General features: G+C 46.1%; 1 protein-coding gene across 5 annotated transcripts in view; it reads left to right on the top strand.

Annotated features, from left to right (window-relative positions):
• Window positions 1-24,671, top strand: part of LOC134353563 (liprin-beta-2-like) — a 263,694-nt gene that overhangs the window by 219,160 nt on the left and 19,863 nt on the right. For 4 of the 5 annotated variants that reach the window (XM_063061606.1, XM_063061604.1, XM_063061605.1 and 1 more), the window contains 6 exons: window positions 1,159-1,247; window positions 7,519-7,641; window positions 8,253-8,378; window positions 9,142-9,330; window positions 9,954-10,133; window positions 19,023-19,088. In XM_063061606.1, the coding sequence (XP_062917676.1) occupies window positions 1,159-1,247; window positions 7,519-7,641; window positions 8,253-8,378; window positions 9,142-9,330; window positions 9,954-10,133; window positions 19,023-19,088 (773 nt within the window). Of the gene's footprint in view, window positions 1-1,158; window positions 1,248-7,518; window positions 7,642-8,252; window positions 8,379-9,141; window positions 9,331-9,953; window positions 10,134-19,022; window positions 19,089-21,224; window positions 21,363-24,671 lie in introns of those variants that run through there. The other variant, XM_063061608.1, reaches the window with a different exon arrangement.

The raw sequence follows: 24,671 nt of genomic DNA, 5'->3' as shown, positions 1-24,671 counted from the left end.
TTGAAGAAGGATGTAATGGCCTCACCAGTACCCTGTATGTTCTAACTGCAGCACTATTGTTGGGACCCGTATCAGGACTGACCAGTAAAAAGAGGAGAGGGGGAGGAGGGAGAGACAGGCTGGTAGGAGATTATTTCCTCCCCCATTCCAAAGATGTATGGGTTAGTAGAATAATCACCTGGGTGTAATGAGCAGCACAGGTTCATTGGGATGGAATGACCCGTTGCCCCATTTTATCCATAAATGTAAAAAAAAAGCATTTCCTTTGAATGTAGCTTTTCTCACATTAAAGTTTGCCTCTTGGTATCAGACATTTCAACCTTGGGCCATCTGTGGTAGCCTCACAGTTAGTGCGACTCTGTTACAGCTCGGGCCACTGGAGTTCAGAGTTCATTCCAGCGTCCTCTCTAAGGTGTTTTTACATCCTCCCTGCGTTAGTAGGATCATTGCTCATTGTAAATTGTCCTGTGATTAGGCTAGGGTTAAATAGGTGGGTTGCTGGGCAGTGTGTCTCAAAGGAGGCACTATATCTCTAAATGGATAAATAAAAGTTTGCCATGCATACTGTTCATACAGATAAGATCATTACACAGTTCATTGAGGTTAGAACAAGGTAAAACAATAACAGAATGCAGAGTAAAGTGTAACAGTTACAGAGAAAGTTCAGTGCAGGTAGACAATAAAATGCAAGATTATAATGAGATAGACTGTGGGGTCATTGATTCTATTATGGTTATTTTCCTATTATGGATTTATTGAGTATGCCTGCATGAAAATAGTCTCATAACAGTGGAGTAGGAACCATCCACGAGCCTTGTGGTTCTTGCCTTCAGGCTTTTGTGTCTTCTGCCCGGTGAGAGAGGGGAGAAGAGAGAATGTCTGGGATGGGTGGGGTCTGTGATCCTGCTGGCTGCCTTACTGAGGTATTGAGAAGTATAGACAGACTTCATGGAGGGTAGGCCGGCTTCTGTGATGTGCTGAGCTGTGTCCATAACCCTCTGCAGTCTGGTGGGGCTGTTGGAACTCAGTTGCCAAACCAAACCATGCTGCATATGGATAGGTTTCTTTTCTTTGGTGGATCTGTAAAAAGAAAGCAGCAGTAATCTCTCCGGTCTCAGTTGCTGGTTCACCTCTGTTTCCGATCTCTGTTGCCCTCAGGTTGGCTGGATGACATCGGCTTGCCTCAGTACAAGGACCAGTTTACTGAGGCCAGAGTGGACGGTCGGATGCTGCAGTACCTCACTGTGGTGAGTTCACTGGGTCAGAACCTGCCCCGACATTCCCACTGTAAACTCTGGGAACCAGCGTTTGAAATCTTGGGCAACATAGCGTCGAAGAATCGTCTTGTCAAGTCTGGGCGAGCTAGGGCTTTTCTCTTCAGAGCAGCATCAGATGATAGAGGTGTCCAAGTGTAGGAGCAAATGGAAAGATCACACGGTGATGGTGATTGAAGTTACAGGTGATTTAAAAATCTGTGCACCAGGAGACCTGCCGGAGCGTGAACTTGTTACAGCTTTTACATTCCCAGTGGATGCAATTCCAGTAAAACTTCAGTTTGGGAACAATAGTGAATACAGGAAGGCTTAAGTAACAAATTAGAATAAAATGATTGTCTGCAATTCGAACATAAAATCCAATTTTCTATCACAACAGTGAGTCCACGCTCTAACAAAATTAATGAAGTTCTTGTAACTTGGATGTCATCACTGGTGCATTCCATCTCTCTACCTTGAGGCTTTGTCGTTCCCTGTTTACCATATAAGCACAATCCATATCCCTATTTATCAGATATTAGCCTGCCCTGCTAATAAGATCATGAGAGGCATAGATAGAGTACCTAGTTGTAGTCTCACCCAACCTCAGTGGAAAAAGGTCTGCTTGCATTTTTCCCTACCTATGCCCCTTATAATGTTGTATCATTCCTTCATTATGTGCTGTGTCATATGACGTGTGCGATCAGAGATCTTTCCATGGCCATGATTCTTCTTGACAAGTTTTTCGGCAGAAGTGGTTTGCCATTGCCACCTTCTGGGCAGTGTCTTTACAAGAGCAGTGACGCCAGCCATTATCAATACTCTTCAGAGATTGTCTGCCTGGCATCACTGGTCACATAACCAGAACTTGTGATTTGCACCAGCTGATCAAACAGCCATTCACCACCTGCTCCCATGGCTTCACATGACCCTGATCGGGGGCTAAGCCAGTGCTACACCTTGCCCAAGAGTGACCTGCAGGCTAGTGGAGGGAAGGAACGCCAAACATCACCTTTAGTAGAGACATGTCTCCGCTCTGCCACCCAATGTTGTACAGTACCTGGGGGAAGCAACAGTGGTCACACCTCTGGCACAGAGTCTGGCCCTGTGGCTCAGGTGGGTAGAGAAAAGAAGAGGATGGCAGCAGTCATAGGGGACTCTATAGTTAGAGGGTTAGGCGGGCGATTCTGTGGACGCAGGAAAGAAACGTGGATGGTAGTTTGCCTGTCAGGTGCCAGGGTCTGGGATGTTTCTGATCGCATCCACGCTATCTTGAAGTGGGAAGGAGAACAGCCAGAGATCGTGGTACATATTGGTACCAATGGCATAGGTAGGAAAAGGGAGGAGGTCCTGAAAAAAGACTACAGGGAGTTAGGAAAGAAGTTGAGAAGCAGGACCTCAAAGGTAGTAATCTCGGTATTACTGCCTGTGTCACGTGACAGTGAGTATAGAAATAAAATGAGGTGGAGGATAAATGCGTGGCTAAGGGATTGGAGCAGGGGGCAGGGATTCAGATTTCTGAATCATTGGGACTTCTTCTGGGGCAGGTGTGACCTGTACAAAAAGGACAAGTTGCACTTGAATCCAAGGGGGACCAATACCATAGCGGGGAGGTTTGCTGAGGCTGTTGGGGAGAGTTTAAACTGGAATTGCTGGGGCTGGGAACCAAACCGAAGTGACGTAGAAAAGGGAGGTTGGCTCATAAATACAGAAAGTTTGGAGACATTGCAAAAGGGAGGATAGGCAAGTGATAGAGAAGGGATGCGCTCAGTCCGATGGTTTGAGATGTGTCCATTTTAATGTGAGAAGTATCATGAATAAAGCGGATGAGCTTAGAGCGTGGATCAGCACTTGGAGCTATGATGTTATGGCCATTACAGAGACTTGGATGGTGCAGGGGCAGGAATGGCTACTTCAGGTGCCAGGCCTTAGATGTTTCAGAAAGGACAGGGAGGGAGGCAAAAGAGGTGGGGGCGTGGCACTGTTGATCAGAGATAGTGTCACGGCTGCAGAAAAGGAGGAGGTCATGGAGGGATTGTCTACGGAGTCTCTGTGGGTGGAAGTTAGGAATACGTAGGGATCAATAACTCTACTGGGTGTTTTTTATAGACCACCCAATAGTAACAGGGACATCGAGGAGCAGATACAGAGACAGGTTCTGGAAAGGAGTAATAATAACAGGGTTGTTGTGGTGGTAGATTTTAATTTCCCAAGGCATCTCCTTAGAGTGAGGGGTTTAGATGGGGTGGAGTTTGTAGGTATGTTCGGGAAGGTTTCTTGACACAATGTGTTTCTAAGCCTACAAGAGGAGAGGCTGTACTTGATCTGGTATTGGGAAATGAACCTGGTCAGGTATCAGATCTCTCAGTGGGAGAGCATCTTGGAGATAGTGATCACAATTCTATCTCCTTTACCATAGCACTGGAGAGGGATAGGAACAGACAAGTTAGGAAAGCGTTTAATTTGAGTAAGGGGAACTATGAGGCTATCAAGTAAGAACTTGGAAGCATAAATTGGAAACAGATGTTTTCAGGGAAACGTGCGGAAGAAATGTGGCAAATGTTCAGGGGATATTTGTGTGGAGTTCTGCATAGGTACATTCCAATGAGACATGGAAAGGATGGTATGGTACAAGATCTGTGATGCACAAAGGCTGTTGTAAACCTAGTCAAGAAGAAAGGAAGAGCTTACGAAAGGTTTAAAAAAAAAACTAGGTAATGATATGAATCTAGAAGATTATAAGGCTAGCAGGAAGGAGTTTAAGAAGGAAATTAGGAGAGCCAGAAGAGGCCATGAGAAGGCCTTGGTGGACAGGATTAAGGAAAATCCCAAGGCATTCTACAAGTATGTGAAGAGAAAGAAGATAAGACATGAGAGAATAGGACCAATCAAGTGTGACAATGGAAAAGTCCGGAGGAAATAGCGAAGGCGCTTAATGAATACTTTGCTTCAGTATTCACTACAGAAAAGGATCTTGGCAATTGTAGGGATGAGTTACAGTGGACTGAAAAACTTGAGAATGTAGATATTAAGAAAGAGGATGTACTGGAGCTTTTGGAAAGCATCAAGTTGGATAAGTCACCGGGACTGGATGAAAGGTACCCCAGGCTACTGTGGGAGGTGAGGGAGGAGATTGCTGAGCCTCTGGCAATGATCTTTGCATCATCAATGGGGACAGAAGAGGTTCCAGAGGATTGGAGGCTTGCGAATGTTGTTCCCTTATTCAAGAAAGGAGGTAGGGATAGCCCAGGAAATTATAGGCCAGTGAGTCTTACTTCAGTGGCTGGTAAGTTGATGGAGAAGATTCTGAGAGGCAGGATTTATGAACATTTGGAGAGGTATAATACAATTAGGAATAGTCAGCGTGGCTTTGTCAAAGGCAAGCCGTGCCTTACGAGCCTGATTGAATATTTTGAGGATGTGACTAAACACATTGATGAAGGTAGAGCAGTAGATGTAGTGTACATGGATTTCAGCAAGCCATTTGACAAGGTACCCCATGCAAGGCTTATTGAGAAAGTAAGGAGGTATGGAATTCAAGGGGACGTTGCTTTGTGGATCCAGAACTGGCTTGCCCACAGAAGGCAAAGAGTGGTTGTAGATGGGTCATATTCTGCATAGAATCATAGAAAATAGGTGCAAGAGTAGGCCATTCGGCCCTTCGAGCCTGCACCGCCATTCAGTATGATCATGGCTGATCATCCAACTCAGAACCCAGTACCAGCCTTCCCTCCATACCCCCTGATCCCTTTAGCCACAAGGGCCATATCTAACTCTCTCTTAAATATAGCCAATGAACTGGCCTCAACTGTTTCCTGTGGCAGAGAATTCCACAGATTCACCACTCTCTGTGTGAAGAAGTTTCTTCTAATCTCGGTCCTAAAAGGCTTCCCCTTTATCCTCAAACTGTGACCGCTCGTTCTGGACTTCCCCAACATCGGAAACAATCTTCCTGCATCTAGCCTGTCCAATCCCTTTAGGATTTTATATGTTTCAATACGATCCCCCCTCAATCTTCTAAATTCCAACGAGTATAAGCCTAGTTGATCCAGTCTTTCATCATATGAAAGTCCTGCCATCCCAGGAATCAATCTGGTGAACCTTCTTTGTACTCCCTCTATGGCGAGGATGTCTTTCCTCAGATTAGGGGACCAAAACTGCACACAATATTCCAGGTGTGGTCTCACCAAGGCCTTGTACAACTGCAGTAGTACCACCCCGCTCCTGTACTCGAATCCTCTTGCTATGAATGCCAGCATACCATTTGCCTTTTTCACCACCTGCTGTACCTGCATGCCCACTTTCAATAACTGGAATATAATGACACCCAGGTCTTGTTGCACCTCCCCTTTTCCTAATCGGCCACCATTCAGATAATCTGTTTTCCTGTTTTTGCCACCAAAGTGGATAACCTCACATTTATCCACATTAAATTGCATCTGCCATGAATTTGCCCACTCACCTAACCTATCCAAGTCACCCTGCACCCTCTTTTAGCATCCTCCTCACAGCTAACACTGCCGCCCAGCTTCGTGTCATCCGCAAACTTGGAGATGCTGCATTTAATTTCCTCATCTAAGTCATTAATATATATTGTAAACAACTGGGGTCCCAGCACTGAGCCTTGCGGTACCCCACTAGTCACTGCCTGCCATTCTGGAAAGGTCCCGGTTAGTCCCACTCTTTGCTTCCTGTCTGCCAATCAATTCTCTATCCACATCAATAGTGTATGTGGATTTCAGCAAGTCATTTGACAAGGTACCCCATGCAAGGCTTATTGAGAAAGTAAGGAGGCATGGGATCCAAGGGGGCATTGCTTTGTGGATCCAGAACTGGCTTGCCTACAGAAGGCAAAGAGTACTGAAAGATGGTTCATATTCTGCATGGAGGTCGGTGACCAATGGCGTGCCTCAGGGATTTGTTCTGGGAACCTACTCTTATAAATAACCTGGATGAGGAAGTGGAGGGATGGGTTAGTAAATTTGCTGATGACACAAAGATTGGGTGTGTTGTGGATAGCGTGGAGGGCTGTCAGAGGTTACAACGGGACAATGATAGGATGCAAAACTGGGCTGAGAATTGGCAGATGGAGTTTAACCCAGATAAGTGTGAGGTGGTTAATTTTGGTAGGTCAAATATGATGGCAGAATATTGTATTAATGGTAAGACTCTTGGCAGTGTGGAGGATCAGAGGGATCTTGGGGTCTGAGTCCATAGGATACTCAAAGCTGCTACGCAGGTTGACTCTGTGGTTAAGAAGGCATACGGTGCATTGGCCTTCATCAATTGTGGGATTGAGTTTAAGAGCCGAGAGGTAATGTTACAGCTTATTAGGACCCTGATCAGACCCCACTTGGAGTACTGTGCTCAATTCTGGTCTCCTCACTATAGGAAGGACGTGGAAACCATAGATAGGGTGCAGAGTAGATTTACAAGGATGTTGCCTGGATTGGGGAGCATGCCTTAGGTTGAGTGAACTCGGCCTTTTCTCCTTGGAGCGACAGAGGATGAGAGGTGACTTGACAGAGGTGTACAAGATAATGACAGGCATTGATCGTGTGGATAGTCAGAGGCTTTTTCCCAGGGCTGAAATGGCTAGCACGAGAGGGCATAGTTTTAAGGTGCTTGGAAGTAGGTACAAAGGAGATGCCAGGGGTAAGTTTTTTACGCAGAGAGTGGTGAGTGTGTGGAATGGACTGCCAGTGGCAGTGGTGGAGGTGGAAATGATAGGGTCTTTTAAGAGACTCCTGGATGGCTACATGGAACTTAGAAAAATAGAGGGCTATGGGTAAAGCCTAGGTAGTTCTAAGGTAGGGACATGTTTGGCACAGCTTTGTGGGCAGAAGGGCCTGTATTGTGCTGTAGGTTTTCTATGTTTCTCTGTTTCTAGTATACCTCTATCAAATCTCCCTTCATTCTCCTGTGCTCCAGGGAATGATGGCCAATACCAGATGACATCTGTTTTAAGTGAATGAAGGGAAATATTGGCTGGATGTCAGAGGTAGGATTTTTACACTGAGAGTGGTGGGTGGCTGGAACGCAGCCAGGGATGACGGTAGAGGCAGATACATTTGGGAGATTTAAGAGACTCTTAAGTAGGCATATGGAAGATTGAAAAACGGAGGGCTATGTGGGAGGAAAGGGTGAGATTAAACGTGGAGCAGGTTTATATAGGTCAGCACAACATTACTGTACTGTATTGTTTGATGTTCTGTGTCTACGTAATATGAGACACTGATGGAGAAGCTCTCACATTCTTTTGCAGAATGACCTCTTGTTCCTGAAGGTCACCAGCCAGCTGCATCACCTGAGCATCAAGTGTGCTATCCACGTGCTCCATGCCAATAAGTTCCACCCCAACTGCCTGCGGCGTAGACCTTCCAACGAGGTATGGGGACGAAGGGGGTTTCCGTTGACCTGTTATCAGGGGTCAACGAGATACACAGCTGAGGGACCTCATGCTGCACTGGTTTTGGTTTACAGTTGTCACACGTGTGGAGATACGTGTAAAGCTTGTCTTACGTACTGTTCATACAGAAGCTGAAGAACACCTTCTTCCCCTCCCTATCAGATATCTGAATGGTCCATGAACATTATCTCGTATCTGGCTTTTGCACTCAACATTATGTGCCGTGTTGTATGACATGGCTGATCATGATCTTTTGACTATGATCATTCTTGGCAAGTTCTTCTGGGCAGTGTGTACAAGACGGGTGACCTGCAGGCCAGCGGAGAGAAGGAGCACCTTACACCTCCTTTGGTAGAGACGCATCTCCATCCCACCACCTGGTCTTTTGCATTATTTGTTTTTATAAGTCTATAGTGTTTTTAATGTATTGCAATGTACTGCTACTGCAAAACAAAACATCTCACGACATATGTCAGTGATATTAATCCTGATTCTGAAATGGGACAAAATGATGGAGCTCTCAGATGTAGTTTGAAGGATATTGCTATTCCTTTTGTAAAATGCTCTGTTTTCCTCTCGTCTGCGTCTAGAATCACACAACGCCATCTGATGTGGTTCAGTGGTCCAACCATCGCGTGATGGAGTGGCTGAGGTCGGTCGATCTCGCGGAGTACGCACCAAACCTCCGAGGGAGCGGAGTCCATGGTGGCCTTGTTGTAAGTGAATCGGTTCAGATCACAGAAGTAACTGGAGTGGCAAAGTCCGAGGGGCAACCCGACAGAAGTTGATCAGATTCGGAGAGGCGTAGATGGAGTATTTACATTTCTTTGATTTAGAAATATAACGTGGAACAGGTCCTTCCAGCACAATGAGCCACACTGCCCAGCAACCCATTGATTTAACCCTGGCCTAATCACAGGACAATTTATAATGACCAATGTATCTACTAACTGGTACGTCTATGGACTGTGGGAGGAAACCAGAGCACCCACACATCCTCTCACTGTGTAGCTCCTCTCCCCTGGAGCACATCAAAGGCACACACCACAATTAATAGCAACACACATCAAAGTTGCTGGTGAACGCAGCAGGCCAGGCAGCATCTCTAGGAAGAGGTACAGTCGACGTTTCAGGCCGAGACCCTTCGTCAGGACTAACTGAAGGAAGAGTGAGTAAGAGATTTGAAAGTGGGAGGGGGAGGGGGAGATTCAAAATGATAGGAGAAGACAGGAGGGGGAGGAATGGAGCCAAGAGCTGGACAGGTAGGGGAGGGGAAAGAGAGAGACAGAGAGAGGAAGAGGGAGTGAGAATGAAACAGGGGAACAAGAGAAAAGAGAGAGTCACACAGGAGGGGAGAGGGGAGGGAAAGAGAGAGACAAAATCACATTTAAAGAGACAAGGATGGGAGAGGGGATCAGATGGGAGAACCCTCCTGGTCCAATGAACTCCATCTTTTAACAACTCCTTGTTCCGATACAGATCTTGGAACCACGATTTAACTCTGAAACATTGGCTTTGCTCCTGAACATCCCACCACAGAAGACTTTACTTCGAAGGCACCTGACGACACACTTCAACCTGCTTATAGGTCCTGAGGCGCAACGGGAAAAGAGGGAGTTGATAGAGTCCAGTAACTACATGCCTCTGAATACCACAGCAAAAGTGAGGGTAGGCATCATCAAACTCCCTCCCTCTCCTCCCTCTCCTCCCTCTCCTCCCTCTCCTCCCTCTCCTCCCTCTCCTCCCTCTCCTCCCTCCCTCCCTCTCCTCCCTCTCCTCCCTCTCCTCCCTCTCCTCCCTCTCCTCTCTCTCCTCCCTCTCCTCCCTCTCCTCCCAACCCTCCCTCCCCTCCCTCCCTTCCCTCTCCTCCCAACCCTCCCTCCCTTCCCTCTCCTCCCTCCCCTCCCTCCCTTCTCCCTCCTCCCCCCTCCTCCCCCTCCTCCCTCCCTCTCCTCCCTCTCCTCCCTCTCCTCCCTCTCCTCCCTCCACCCCCTCCCCTCCTCCCCCTCCTCCTCCCCTCCTCCCCCTCTCCCTTCGCTTCTTACTTTCTACCTCACTCTTTCGCACTGCCTCCGCTTTTTGCTCTCCTCCTCCCCTCCTCCTTTTCTCTGTGATTCTCTTTCTCTCCCTGTGTGTGTGCCTTTCTATCTTGCTTCCCCTCTCCCTTACTTCCCTCTGTGATTCTCCCTCCCTCTCCCTCCACTCTCTCTCCTCTCTCGCCATCTCCTCCCTGTCTCTCTGTCTCTCACTCACAAAGTAACTATGATTTTTCTCTGTCTTTCTGCATCCAGCCAAAGAGACTCAGTTTCTCACACTTTGGGAATCTGAGGAAGAAGAAGATCGATGAGAGCAATGACTACATCTGCCCCATGGACTTCATGCAGCCAGCGGCCAACGGCTCCCAGCGGAACAGCAGCGGCTCCAGGCCGAGGAAGGCAGTGGCCGACAAGGATTTGAGCAGACTGGGCCAGGTGAGGAACCTGGAATGCTGACGTCTTCACAAGCGTGCTACCAATTGGCCAAGTCTGGCCAAACTCACACTGGGCCTTAACACACTAACAAAATCAGGGAGAAGCAGTTCCAGAGTGCTGGCAGAGATCAGTGGGTAAAAGTCACCACACCTCTCACCGACAAGCAAAACGTATTCGTTAACTACGACTTCAGAGAAACCTGCGTCAGGTGTGCCCAAACGTACGTGTGTGTGTGTGTGTGTGTGTGTGTGTGTGTGTGTGTGTGTGTACACACATGGGTGCCCTATGGTTGTGTGTACACATGTGTGCCTGGCTCTGTGTGTGTGTGAATGTACATGTGTATACACACAATTACCCCTGGTGTCTGTGTGCATACCCGTGAGTTTATCTCGTGTTTGTGTAAACACACATGCCTCTGTCTCTGTGTGTGTGTCTATGAAACCAAAGCGATTTCTGTATGGATTCGGCAGGATATATTTTTTTAGCAGGGCAAGCCAGGTCAATGTGTTTTATACAGTATAATTTTAGACGATTGAAGTCATTGTAAAGTGTTCTAGTTGAGTGCAATGGGATATATTTTATATTTATAATTTAGTAATCAAGTTTGTTGGACTGCTGCTTGGGTCATGTTGGGTGGAGTGTGTCCATTGGAAGAGGAAGGGTGCAGGGAGCCGTTTCTGCCTCATCTCTTCCCGCAGAGGTTTCTGGTTCTCACTCTGTCTATGGTAAAGTTTTCCTGGGGACCGCAGGTGGGTGTGGGAGGAAAATTGCCAGAGGACTGCATGCTGGTTGTTGTTTTGGGGTGAGAAGTTCTGCTGAATCTCAGAAGTACTGGAGGCATCATGTTAGATTGAGTGGGTGGGAAACTACGGTGATCACAGCGCTTGGATCTTCCTTATCTAATAAAACATTATCTGTGAATACACCAACCCCTCTCGTCTCCCCCACCCCCCACTCCTAGCTAGTGTAGGGACAGAGAAATAGCCAAAACCATGTTTTCTTTACTGAGACTGCCAAACCCCCTCCTCGCTTGTAACCTTCTTAATCCAAGAAAAATGCCAAAATCCATGGATGCTGGATATCGGAAGAAAAGAAAGAAAATACTCGGCAGGTCAGGCAGCATCTGCAGAGAGAGAAAACAGGGCTGATATCTGTTCTCAACCATCTTTGTTCTCTCTCTTCACAGATGCTAAATGACATTCTGAGAATCTCAGTACTTCCTGTTTTTATTCCCGAACCTCTAATAGGGTTCTCTAAAATTAAATTCTTCTCGTAAATCTGCAGGTTGAGCTTCCATGCATGATGGGATGGGATTGTGCTTGGAGAGAAACCTTTGTGTGTCTCTCTCTGCTATTGGAAACATTGGCTTATCCACTAGATTGTTCTCATGTCACTGTCACAGGATTATCATGATATCTCTGGGCCGTTTTCCTTCCTAGCCCTCCTGGTGAGGGCATGGTCCGAATTAACGTGAAAATCCACACAAAATATTCCAAAACTCAAAGATATGTTTTGGGAGTACAAGTCATAAATTCTCTGTGTGGCTTTTTTATTTTACTGTGAAGCTGATTCCCTAGTGCATGCTTTATAAAATAAAAATAAATATATTCCCTGATGTGTAAGTGTGATTTTATCCAGAATGGCTCACTTGCACTGGTTAATCTTCACACAAGTTTTTTACCCAGAGTGTTGGGTGCACCATCAGGAATAGTGGTAGAGGCAGAAAGCAGCTGTAATATTCAGTATTACTTACCTTCCAATGGAAAAAAGGAGTACGGGGTTAGTACCAGAAAATTGTCGCTGAGGTTAGGGCTCAGCCATGACCTTTCTCAGTAGCAGAACAGAATAACCAGCGTCTTCTTGGCCTAGTCTTGCTCCCATTTCTCATGTTCAAAGTTCAAAGTACATATCTGTCACCATATACAACCCTGAGATACATTGTCTTGCGGGCATACTCAATAATTCTATAGAATAATAACCATAACAGAATTGGGGAAGGACTGTCCAGCTTAGGCATTCAACCAGAGTGCAAAAGACACAAACTTTTCAAATGCAAAAAGGAAGATATAAATATAATAAATAAATGAGGAAAAAATATTGAGAGCATGAGATGAAGAGTCCTTGAAAGTGACTCCATTGGTTGTGGGAATATTTCAATGATGGGGCGAGTGAAGTTATCCCCACTGGTTCAAGAGCCTGATGGTTGAGGAGTGATAACTGTTCGTGAACCTGGTGACGTGAGTCCTGAGGCTCCTGTACCTTCTTCCTGATGGTAGCAGCCAGATGAGAGCATGGCCTGGGTAGTGGGGGTCCCTGATGATGGATGCTGCTCTCCTGTGACAACACTTTGTGTAGATGTGCTCAATGGTAAGGAGGAATTTATCCGTGATGGACTGGGCCATAGCGTATCCACTGTTTTTCATTCAAAGGCACTGGTGTTTCCATACCAGACTGTGACGCAGCCAGTCAGTATTCTCTCCACCACACACCTATCAAACTTTGTCAAAATTCTTAGATACACACAGTTCTCTAGCCCAGCCAGGACAAGAAAATAACTGAAAACACTTAACCAGTTAAGTTTAACATGCAAATTGGTTCTGATAAACCTCACTTTCTAAAGAAAATATAATTAACCTCAAATCTTGAGAATGATATTCTTATATATTTACATAAATATTCCTATTGGGTTTATCGTCTTTTACTCCACACCACTGGGTAGTTTCTTAAAGATATTTTTTATTTAAAAACTCACTGTGGGAAATCTCAGATGTTATAAAATATATGCAAAAATGTTTTAATTTTTGTAAAATCACAAATAAAGAGTTTTTTTTTATTAGCAAGTCTGGTACTTTTTCCTTTCCATGTGGGAGTGTGTGTGTGTGTGTGTGTGTGTGTGTGTGTGTGTGTGTCTGTGTGTGTGTGTGTATATGTATATGTGTGTATAACTCCGACATGGACGGCCCCAAGGAGGGGGTTGGCCATGGGGCTAGCAACACCATCCCGTAATAACCCTGAGCTACAGGAATGCCAACAGAAGCTCCAAAGACCTCATCCCTGGGAGAGGAAGGATACACCAAGAAGATTGGCTACATCTGGAGACAACAATAAGGACTGGCCTTAGGACAGAGGATGCTGGTGGGCTGCTGTCGTTGGCCTGTGCCCCAGTAGGGGTGATGAGCCAATGAAGAAGTGAGCTTGTGTGTGCGTGTGTGTGCGAATGGAGAGAGTTGTGGTAAGGATAGGGGTCAGGAGTGAGACTCTGCCCCGGGAAGTGGCCGTTGCTCTCTGTGTGGGAGGAGCAGGAGGAATGCAACAAGATGGAGAGGGGTGGCAGGTGGGGTATAGGCACCAGAATGGGCCTGATGGGCTGAATTGCCTACTTCTTTGTTGTTTGCTTGACACATGGAATCATAGAGAGCCGCAGAAACATAACAGGATAGTGACTGTCATTGTAGGTAGAAGGTGTGCGGTGTAAGCATAAAGCGGCAGTGCATTGGGGGGATGAGTGAGTGATGTGTATGTAGTGATGACTGAGGGTGTGGAGGGTGGGTCAGTGGGTGGGGGTGTTGATCAGCCTTCCTGCTTGGGGAAAGTAACTGTTTTTGAGGCTGGTGCTCCTGATATGGATGCTCTGTAGCCTCCTCCGTGATGGGGAGTGGGACAAACAGACCATGAGCAGGGTGGGTGGGATCCTTCATGATTTTGCTAGTCTTGCTTCTATGCCCGATGTTCTTATCCAGACTCAGCTACCTAGGAGTGTGTTACACTGTGGAGTATGTTATTTTATCAGTTCTCTGTACATTCATGAGACACCAATTTGCATATTGCCATTTTCCTGCTAGCTAGTAATCATTTTACTATTGTCCAATGTACCACATTACAGTGAAAATCTTTTCTTTCTGCGCTATCTAAACGTATGAGGAGTGTTTGAAGACTCTACACCTGTACTCACTGGAATGTGGAAGAATGAGGGGATCTCACTGAAACCTATCGAATATTCTAAAGCTTAGAGTGGATGTGGAGAGGATATTTCCTATGTGGGAGGGACTAAGGCCGGAGGGGACAGCCTCAGAATAGAGGGGTGTCCATTTAGAACCGAGATGAGGAGGAAATTCTTTAGTCAGAGGCTGGTGAATCTGTGAAATTCATTGCCACAGATGGCTTTGGAGGCCAAGTCATTGGGTATATATAAAGTGGAGACTGATGGGTTCTTGATTAATCAGTGCATCAAAGGTTACAGGGAGTAGGCAGGAGAATGGGGTTGAGAGGGATAATAAATCAGCCATGGCAGAGCAGACTCGATGGGCCAAATGGCCTAATTCTGCTCCTATGTCTTATGGTCTATCCAAGAGTCTCTCAAATGTGCTTAATATGTCTGCCTCTACAAACACCCCTGGCAGTATGTCCACTCTCTGTATAAAAAAAAAAGAATATTCTCCTATACTTTCCTCCAATTACCTTAAAATATTACCTCCTTATATTAGCATTTATGCCCTAGAAAATGTTTTTGGCTGTGTATTCTATGCCTCTTATCATTTTATACGCCTCTATCAAGTCAGTTCACGTCATCTTTTGCTCCAAAGAGCAAAGCCCAAGCTCTTTCAGCCTGTCCTCATAAGACATGCTGTCTAATGCAGGTAGCACCCTGATGGGCCAAATAGCCTGCACGTTTGCTGGTTGCATGGAGTCATAGAGCCACACAGCACAGAGGCAGGCCCCTCAGCCCAACACACCCATACCAACCTGATAAAGGTCCTGGTGAAGGTCACCCGTTCATTCCCCTCCATAGGGGCTGCCTGACCTGCTGAGTTCCTTCAGCATTTGTGTTGCCCTGGATTTCCAGCATCTGCAGAATCTCCTGTGACCATTTGCTGTACTTGTTCAATAGCAGTCCTATTTGTCCATAGCTGCCTATGCTTTGACATTCTGTGTTCTTTCTTCTTTAAGAGTTTCAGACTTTTAGGGATGGTATCATGTTCACCAGTCCGTTTGTTAATCACACCCTGCTTGTTTATCCTGGATTTGTTTCTGTTGAGAGCCTCAGCAGTAAAAATTTTCCGGGAGAATCTGTGATTTGCCTCAGAAGTGTGCAGTCTGCTTCAAGGACCGGATCCTGGACTCAGTATCCCGTCTCAGACTGAAACAAGGAAAAGGGTTGGAATTACATTGGAATGGAACACGTCAATGGGCTTTTAATCAGCCTAGAATTCCCTGTTTTCTATCGATCTCATTTTGTAGGTCCATATTAACTATGCACTAATACATTTGATCCTGAGTACGGGGAACTTCAGGGCTTGGCTTGACTTAAACCTGTACTTGAGTTCCTTAAAGTTATTATAGCTGGGAAGAGGGTGTGGGTAGTGGGGATAAGCTCCCACTACCTGTTAAATGCTTCCTATACATGCATCTCAAATAGCCTCTGACGACCAAGTCCAGCTCCTGGCTTTCACACGTGGCTTTTCTACTAAGTCCGGACAGGAGAAAGGGCAAAGACAGGTTACTGAAACCATAACACCAGTCATTTCGGGCAGATGGAGCTCGTCAGCTGTGGTTGGCAGCTCATCTAGGAGAAGGAAGACTCTGATCTCAAATCTCTGCTGCCTTGTGGCTATTCCCACTCATGGAGAAGAGTAAACCCCAAGAGAAAAGTCCAGAGCTGGAGTCTATGTTGACCTCGACGCTGACTGGCAACTCCTGCAACACCGCTGGTGCCAAACTGTATCAGTCTCTGCTTTCCTTTGGGTTCATCAGTTGCATGGAGAGGGGGAGCCTGCCGCGTGGGCAACAGCTTGTTCTCCGTATCATTCTGTCCTGGCTTGTGTACCTAGACAGCTAAGTAGTCCCTGATCTACTATATTTAAAAAATAGGAATGCTGGCTGACTAGCTAGGGCTTGCTCCTATGATTCAAGGTTGAAGATTGTTTATTGTGGCGGTTGTCCATCCTGTCCGACAATGAAACCTGTGCAGGAGATTTTTAAACTGGAAAAGCTGTTGCACTGGGGCAGTTCCACTCTCTTGAACTCAGAGGTCCGGGTCCAGTGGTACGAGCAAGCTGGGGTCTTCCTTGGTTGCAGTGGATGACCATAATGTCTTCTGTGCCTTGTCCTGCCCTTCACTCTCCGGGGAGGGAGTGTTGCTGATCTGTCTTCCTGGGCATTGGATCTCACTGTACATCTCATCCGCCCAGTCCGCTGGAGCTGACTCCACGTGCTAGGACAAGCATGTCCTTATCTCACCAGCGTATGAGGCCACCAGCTACCCTCACCTGGTTCAGCTCACCTGTCAAAGTGGTATACCAGGGTGTGGTTACTCTCACATGCAAACAGCTACCTAGAGCCACAGGTGAGAGCTGAGTGTCCGGTGGAGAACAAAGGTGAGCGAGCTGCCCCAGAATGGGCACAACAAGCCCTTTTACGAGAGGTGCCACCTCTCCCTGGACACTACATACACCTTCTTCAGTGCACGACTGTAAAGCTTGGGCTTTGCTCTTTGGAGCAAAGGATGATGTGACACACAGTGTCTGAAATGCTCCCATGCACATAGCCTTTGTTGCCTCACCGCTGGAATTGGACACAACTAGAGGGAGTTTGCGAAACGTGAAAGATTTTCTTTGTTGTACTGTATTTCATTATACCCTTCGATTAATAAATAAAATCAAAAGTAGGGGCTTTTCAATTTTCATTTATAGTATGCATATTACAATCAAAAACACTTAAGGTGCCACAGTTTCAAGGCCATGTAAAAAATTTCCTGCTCAAAGCAATGGTTAGTCGGCGCAGCTGTGAAAAAATAGGGGGAATATTGGTAACTTCAGACCAATGCAGCATAAAAAACACTAAGCATAAAGAACAAAATAAAGATAAAAGCAATCCTATAAAAAACCACAATGTAGAGTAACTGTTGAGTGTGGCTGTGTACACATAAGATTAGCTTCTATACAAAGACTGATTGCATGTACTGTACATACCAGAGTAATGCTAGGTACTGGGAATGATAAAATGACAAAGTGTCCCTTGGCAAGGGGAACACTTCTAGGCAGAAGCAGGGCTTCTGAAAGCACGGCTGGACAGTGACTGTCAGTGTGGAGTGTCAGTGAATGGGGGGATGAAGGGGGTGGTGAGGGACTGTGGAGAGGAGTGTGTCAGTGTGGGTATGAGGTGTGGAGTGTCAGTGTAAAGTGACAGTGAATGGGAGATGAAGGGGGTGGTGAGAGACTGGAGAGGAGTGTGTCAGTGTGGGTATGAGGTGTGGGGTGTCAGTGTAAAGTGACAGTGAATGGGAGATGAAGGGGGTGGTGAGAGACTGGAGAGGAGTGTGTCAGTGTGGGTATGAGGTGTGGAGTGTCACTGTAAAGTGACAGTGAATGGGAGATGAAGGGGGTGGTGAGGGACTGTGGAGAGGAGTGTGTCAGTGTGGGTATGAGGTGTGGAGTGTCAGTGTAAAGTGACAGTGAATGGGAGATGAAGGGGGTGGTGAGGGATTGTGGAGAGGAGTGTGTCAGTGTGGGTATGAGGTGTGGAGTGTCAGTGTACAGTGACAGTAATGGGGGGATGAAGGGGGTGGTGAGGGACTGTGAAGAGGACAGTGTCAGTGTGGGTATGAGGTATGGGGTGTCAGTGTAAAGTGACAGTGAATGGGGGAAAGGATAATGAGGGACTGTGGAGGGGAGTGGCTGTTGTGTAAATAGTGGTGGTTGGGTGGGTTAGTGGGTAAAGGTGTTGATCAGCCTTACGGCTTGTGGAAGGTAATAGTTTTTGAGTCTGGCAGTCTTGGGGATGAGACAGGGATAAACAGTCAATGAGCAGGGTGGGTGGGATCTCTTCATGAAGTTTCTAGTCTTGCTCCTATGTCTAATGCTCTTATGCCCACACAGATACCTAGGAGTGTGTTATACTGTGGAGCGTTTGATGGCTCTGGGCCTTTACTGGCTGGAGTTTAAAAGAATGAAGGGGGATCTCATTGAAACCTATTGAATATTGAAAGGCCTAGATAGAGTGGATGTGGAGAAGATGTTTCCTATAGTAGGGGAGTCTAGTACCAGAGGGCACAGCCTCAGAGTAGAGAGTTGTCCATTTAGAACAGAGATGAGGATGAATTTCTTAAGCAAGAGGGTGGTGAATGTGTGTGATTCATTGCCACCAACAGCTGTGGAGGCCAAATCATTGGGAATATTTAAAGCAGAGAAGGCAGGAGAATGGGGTTGAGAGGGATAATGAATCAGCCTTGGCAGAAAAGGTTCCATAGGCCAAATTCTGCTCCTATGCCTTACGGGCTATCTAAGAGTCTCCCAAATGTCCTTAATGTATCTGTCTCTATCACCACCCCTGGCAGCACGTTCCACATACCCACCACTCTGCCATTCCTCTGTACTTCTCTCCAATCACCTTAAAATTATCTCTCCTTATATTAGCCACTTATACTCTCGAAGATGTCTCTGGCTGTCTATTCTTATCATCTTCTACACCTCTATCAAGTCAGTTCACATCCTCCTTTTCTCCAGAGAGAAAAGCCCGAGCTCTTTTAGCCCATCCTCATAGGAAATGCGATCTAGTCCAGTTAGCATCCTGGTAAATCTCCTCTGCACCCTCTGTAATACTCCCACATCTTTCCTATAATGTGGCGACCAGAACCGAGTATAATATTCCAAGTGTGGCTAACCAGGACTTTATAGAGCTGTAACATCACCTTGTGGTTCTTGGACTCAATGCCCTGACTAATGAAGGCCAACGCACTGTACGCCATCTTAACCCTATTAACTTGTGCAGCAACTTCGAGGGATCTATGCACAGGGACCCTAAGTTTTCCCTGTTCCTCCACACTGCTAAGAATCCTGCCATTGGCCCTGTACTCTGTTACGATTCAGTGCTGATGCAGATGTGGTTTTACAGGTGGAAGATTCTGAGAGGACGGTACAACAGATTGGGGCATTCTCCGAGGGTATCAGCAACCTCACGGTGAGGAAGGCATGCGAGTGAAGTTACCTCATTGCTCATGTGTGCAGCCCTGGGGACTACTCAGTGTGCTCCAAGTTCATTGTGCCTAACATCCATATCTGGTGTGAAGACCAAGCCTGCATCTGTGCTAACACGCTCTAACATCTGCAGTGCTGTGTGTAACCAGATGGCTTGTCAGAGTTGTACGCATGACAGAATGGGCTTTACGGTTACTGTAATGCTATTCCAGCACCAGTGGTTCAATACCCACCACTGTCTGTAAGAAGCGTGTACATTCTCTGTGGGCTTCCTCCGTCAGCTCCAGTTTCCTCCCACAGTCCAAAAACATATGGGTTAGAGTTAATGAGTTGTGGGCATACTATGTCGGCAGTGGAAGTGTAATGACACTGCGGGCTGCCTCCCCCGGCCAATACATGATGCTCACTCATTTGATTTGACGCAAACTGTGCACTTCAATCCCAAGTAAAAGAAAATCTGCAGATGCTGGAAATCCAAGCAACGCACACCGGCCTGTCCTCACTGGAATTCAGAAGAATATGGGGGGATCTCAATGAAACCTATCGAAGGTTGAAAGGACTAGACAGGATGGATGTGAGGAGGATGTTTCCTATGGTGGGGGTATCCAGAATAGGACGGCACAGCTTCAAAAGTGAAGAGTGACCTTTTAGCCAGAGAGTAGTGAATCTGTGGAACGCTCTGCCACAGACTGTGGTGAAGGCCAAGTCTGTGGGTATACTTATGGTGAAAGTTGATCGTTTCCTGATCGGTCAGGGCATCAAAGGATACGGCGAGAAGACGGGTGTAACAGGTTGGGTGGGATTCAGGATCAGACATGATGGAATGGTGGAGCAGACTCGACAGGCTAAATGGCTCAATTCTGCTCCTATGTCTTGTGGTCTTATGGTCAAAAATGCTGGAGCAACTCAGCAGGCCAGGTAGCATCTATAAAGTACATAGTCGACATTTCAGGCCAAGACCCTTCATTGGGATTTCAATGTATCTTTCGATGTTTCAAAGGTCAAAGTTCAAATTTCATTTATTATCAAAGTATGTATACTTTATACAACCTTGAGATTCGTCTCCCTATGGGCGGCTACAAAATAAAGAACCCCAATGTCTCCATTAAAACAAAAGAAGACTGTCGAACACCCAAGGTGCAGAGAGAAAAAAAAACAAATGGTGCCAACGATAAAAGTAAGCAAATGGCATTCAGAACTGAAGCTTGATTCATCATTTGCAGCCTTAGTTCAATGCAGAGACACGTAAACCTCATGGAGCAGTGATCTGAACTAACCCGTCCGAACTGTTTCAATGAACATCTGATAGATCAAGTTGAGGAAAAGTCTGTGCAAAACACTAGTGCAAGAAACCACAATCAGGGACAAGTCTATGGAGTGCAAGAGGTGGCCCGTGGTGATTCTGTTGCTGAAGTGATCACGAGGTGCTGTGAATTCTTACAATAACTGCTATGCTGCCCCAATACACTCAAGTGGCCACTTTATTAGATACAGGCATGGAACCAAGCGTGATCTTCTGCTGCTGTAGCACATCAGCTTCAAGGTCTGTCGAGTTGTGTGTTCAGAGATGCTCTTCTGCACACCACTGTTGTGACACGTGGTTATTTGAGTTACTGTCGTCTGCTTGTCAGTTTGAAGTAGTCTGGCCATTCTCCTCTGACCTCTCTCGTTGACAAGGTATCTTCATCCATAGAACTGCTGCTCACTGGATTTTTTTTCTGTTTCTCTGACCATTCTCTGTAAACACTAGAGACTGTTGTGCATGAAACTCCCAGGAGATCAGCCCTTTCTGAGATACTCAAACCACCCTGGCTGGCTTCAGCGATCATTCCATGGTCAAAGTCACTTACATCACATTTCTGCTCCATTCTGATGTTTGGTCTGAACAACAACTGAACCTCTTGACCATGTCTGCATGCTTCTATGAACTGAGTTTTGCCACATGATTGGCTGATTAGATATTTGCATTAACGAGCAGGTGTACCTAATGAAGTGGCCACTGAGTGTGTCTCACTGTCAGATGTAATTGCTGTACTACAGACCCTAACATAAATGTCCACCCCCCATTCGTGTCCAACATAATTAAAGGTCTAACTATCCTTATCAATCTTGGTTGTAGACACTGCTAACACAAGATGAAGTACCGAGATAGGTTTAAAGTGTCAGTCATAAGCCAAGAGGAGGTGAGATGCTGACATCATTGCCAAGAATTCATCCTTTGACCTCTGACCTCTCAAAACATGATGAACATTCATTTAGAGAAACACACACAAAACGCTGGAGGAGCTCAGCAGGCCAGGCAGCATCCATGGAAAAGAGTAAACAGTCAACGTTTTGGGCCGAGACACTTCTTCAGGACTGGAAAGGAAGAAGAGAAGTCAGAGTAAGAAGCTGCATTACGTGTAGAAATGGTTTGCACTGGGAGTGAAAATTCAGAATTGACATTATAGAACTACAACAGTACAGCACAGGAATAGGCCATTCGGCCCACAATGTTGTGCTGAACCAGCTAAAAAGCAAATCAAAAACACCTGAAAACCATTCCCTCCTACCTACACGATGTCCATATCCCTCCATCTTCCTCACATCCATGTGCCTTTCAACCTTCTGGTCCAATCCTTCCCATACTGACCTGGTATTCTGATTCCCAGCCGTCTGCAAAACTAGTTAAATCTCTTCTAAGTAGCATCAGCAAACAAGCCGGTCAGGATATTGGATCTCCAGATCAGGTGTGACCTGTCCCTCTTTTATAGGTGCCACCTTCCCCAGCAAAGTTTCCAATGATCTAAGAATGTGAAACCCTGTCCCCTGTACCATCTCCTCAGCTATTCATTCATCTGGACTATCATCCCATTCCTATCTACACTAGCCCGTGGCACAGGGAGTGACTCAGAGATTATAACCGTGGATGTCCTTCTCTGCAGCTCTTTCCTAACTCTACGTACTCACTACATAGGACCTCTTTCCCTTTTCTGCCTAAGTCAATGATGCCAATATGCACCATGACCCTTGGCTGTTCACCCTCCCCCTTGGGAACATCCTGCAGCCACTCTGATACACCCTGGACCCCTGCACCAGGGAGGCAACATATCATCCTGCTGATTCTTTTGCAGCCACAGAATCTCCTTTCTGTTCCCCTATCAAGTCCCCTATACCCACTGCACATTCCGATTTTACCTTTCCTTGTCGAGGATCATAGCCAGCCACGGTGCCAGCTGCCTGGCAGCTGCTGCCATCCCCAATGGGTCATTCACCCCAGCAGCATCCCAAGAGGTGTACTTGTTGCTGAGGGGAATGGCCATAGGGGAACCCTGCACTGACTTCCTAATCCCCATACATCTCGTGGTGATCACCCATCTACTGTCCAAAGCCTGCACTCTGGACGTGACCACCTCTTCAAAAATCTCATCTATAATATCTTCAACCTCCTAAATGATCCTGAGTACATCCAACTCCTTGACCTGGTCAGTCAAGTGCTGAAGTTGGGTGTTCTTCCCACAGATGTAGTCATCAGGGAAACCGCCAGGTATCTCGAATTCCTACATCTGACAGGAGGGGCATTCCATCCTGACCTCACTGTATTTCATGCCAACTGCAGTCCTTTAATCAACTAATTTCAAAAAATAAATTATTCCATTCAGAACAAGAAAAATGTTGCACTAAATTTATTTATTTCAGTTTTATCTACAAAAGTGTTTTAAGGGTTCTTTTTTCTGGAGGAGTTAAAAAATATTTTTTGGTAGTATCTGCAGCTCTTGGAAAATGAGAAAAGAGCTTTTATCTTGCTTCATTGTTGTGTTTTATGGTGTGTATTCTATAAATTAATTTATAACTCTACAATAAAACAACAGACTGAAAATTTCTGTCCTGTTCCTTAAAGGTGAATTTGTTCATTTTTATACAGAAACTAAAGGAATTTTGTTTTATGATCTGCCAACAATCTGGTTTTGAGGAAACACAAAGGTGAAAAATGATTTAATAAATTTAAAAATAATTTTAAAAGCCTCTCTTTTTGTAATTTTATTTCCTGTGATGTGCAGCTTTGTTTTAATCTAATTATTCTTAATCTATTCATAGAATTCAAACGTTCCCCAGCTGCTGGAGATGAGTCATCAGCCTCAAATGTGTTTAATCCTTCACACATGCTGACAGGGTTCTGAAACTTACTGTCCGGGCTCCCTGGAATGGGACCTCATTTGGAGTATTGTGCGCATTTTTGATCACCTACCTATAGGAAAGATGTAAATAAGGTTGAAAGAGTACAGAGAAAATTTACAAGGACGTTGCCAGCTCTGGAGGGACCTGAGTTACAAGGTATATGGATGGTAGAGATATGGAGGGCTATGATCCTGATGCATGTCAATGAGAATAGACAGTTTCAATGGTTCAGTATGGACTAGATGGGCCAAAGGGCCTGTTTATGTGCAGTACTCTTCTATGACTCTATGACCCTAATCTCAGGGGAATGGGTGAGAGCTGACATGAGGTTTTGCTGATGTTTGAATCTGTAAAAACGCACACACACCCACCCCTCAACGGAGGAACTCAAAAGGTCCAGTAGCATCAAAGAAATGGACTGTTGATGTTTTGGGCTGCACTGGAAAGAAAGAGGAAAGATAGCCAGTAATAAGAGATGAATGGAAGGGGTGGAGCAAGAGCTGGCAGGTGATGGGTGGATCCAGGTGAGGAGAGTTGATAGGCAGATAGAGGAGGGTAGGTGATGGGTGGATCCAGGTGAGGAGAGTTGATAGGCAGATAGAGGAGGGGAGGTGAAGGAGGATCCAGGTGAGGTAGATAGAGGAGGGGGGTGATTCAGGTGAGGAGAGTTGATAGGCAGATAGAGGAGGGTAGGTGATGGGTGGATCCAGGTGAGGAGAGTTGATAGGCAGATAGAGGAGGGGAGGTGAAGGGGGATCCAGGTGAGGTAGATAGAGGAGGGGGGTGATTCAGGTGAGGTTAGTTGATGCAGATAGAGGAGGGTAGGTGATGGGTGGATCCAGGTGAGGAGAGTTGATAGGCAGATAGAGGAGGGGAGGTGAAGGGGGATCCAGGTGAGGTAGATAGAGGGGAGAAGAGTGAGGATGATGTCCGAAGCTTTGAAAGATTAAAGAAAGATTAACTTTGTCACATGCACATTGACACAATGAGTAAAATACGTTATCTGCGCCAACAACCAACACAGTCCAAGGACGTGCTGGCCACAGTCTGAAAGTGTCACCGCGCTTCTGACACCAATGTCGCAAGCCCACAACTTGCTAACCCTAACCCGTGCATCTTTGAAATGAGAGAGGAAACCTGTGCAGACATACAAATTCCTTCCAGACAGCGGTGAAATTGATCGCAGATCGCTGACACCATAAAGCATTACACTACCGTACCATCTGGAAGTGACCAGGGGCTAAAGATGATGGGATCTGACAGGAGAGGATGGTGGAGCATTGAATAAAGAGAGGGAGGAGGGGAGGGGAACTGGGGGAAGGAATGTGTGGATGATGAGCAATTCAAAAGGGGAAAAGATGAGGTGACTGAGACTAGTTGGATAATGGGATTCAGATGGAATTTTACG

The sequence above is a fragment of the Mobula hypostoma genome, chromosome 11 (genome assembly GCF_963921235.1).
Source record: "Mobula hypostoma chromosome 11, sMobHyp1.1, whole genome shotgun sequence".
Lineage (NCBI taxonomy): Eukaryota > Metazoa > Chordata > Chondrichthyes > Myliobatiformes > Myliobatidae > Mobula > Mobula hypostoma.
This window is presented reverse-complemented; position numbering and strand designations above follow the sequence as displayed.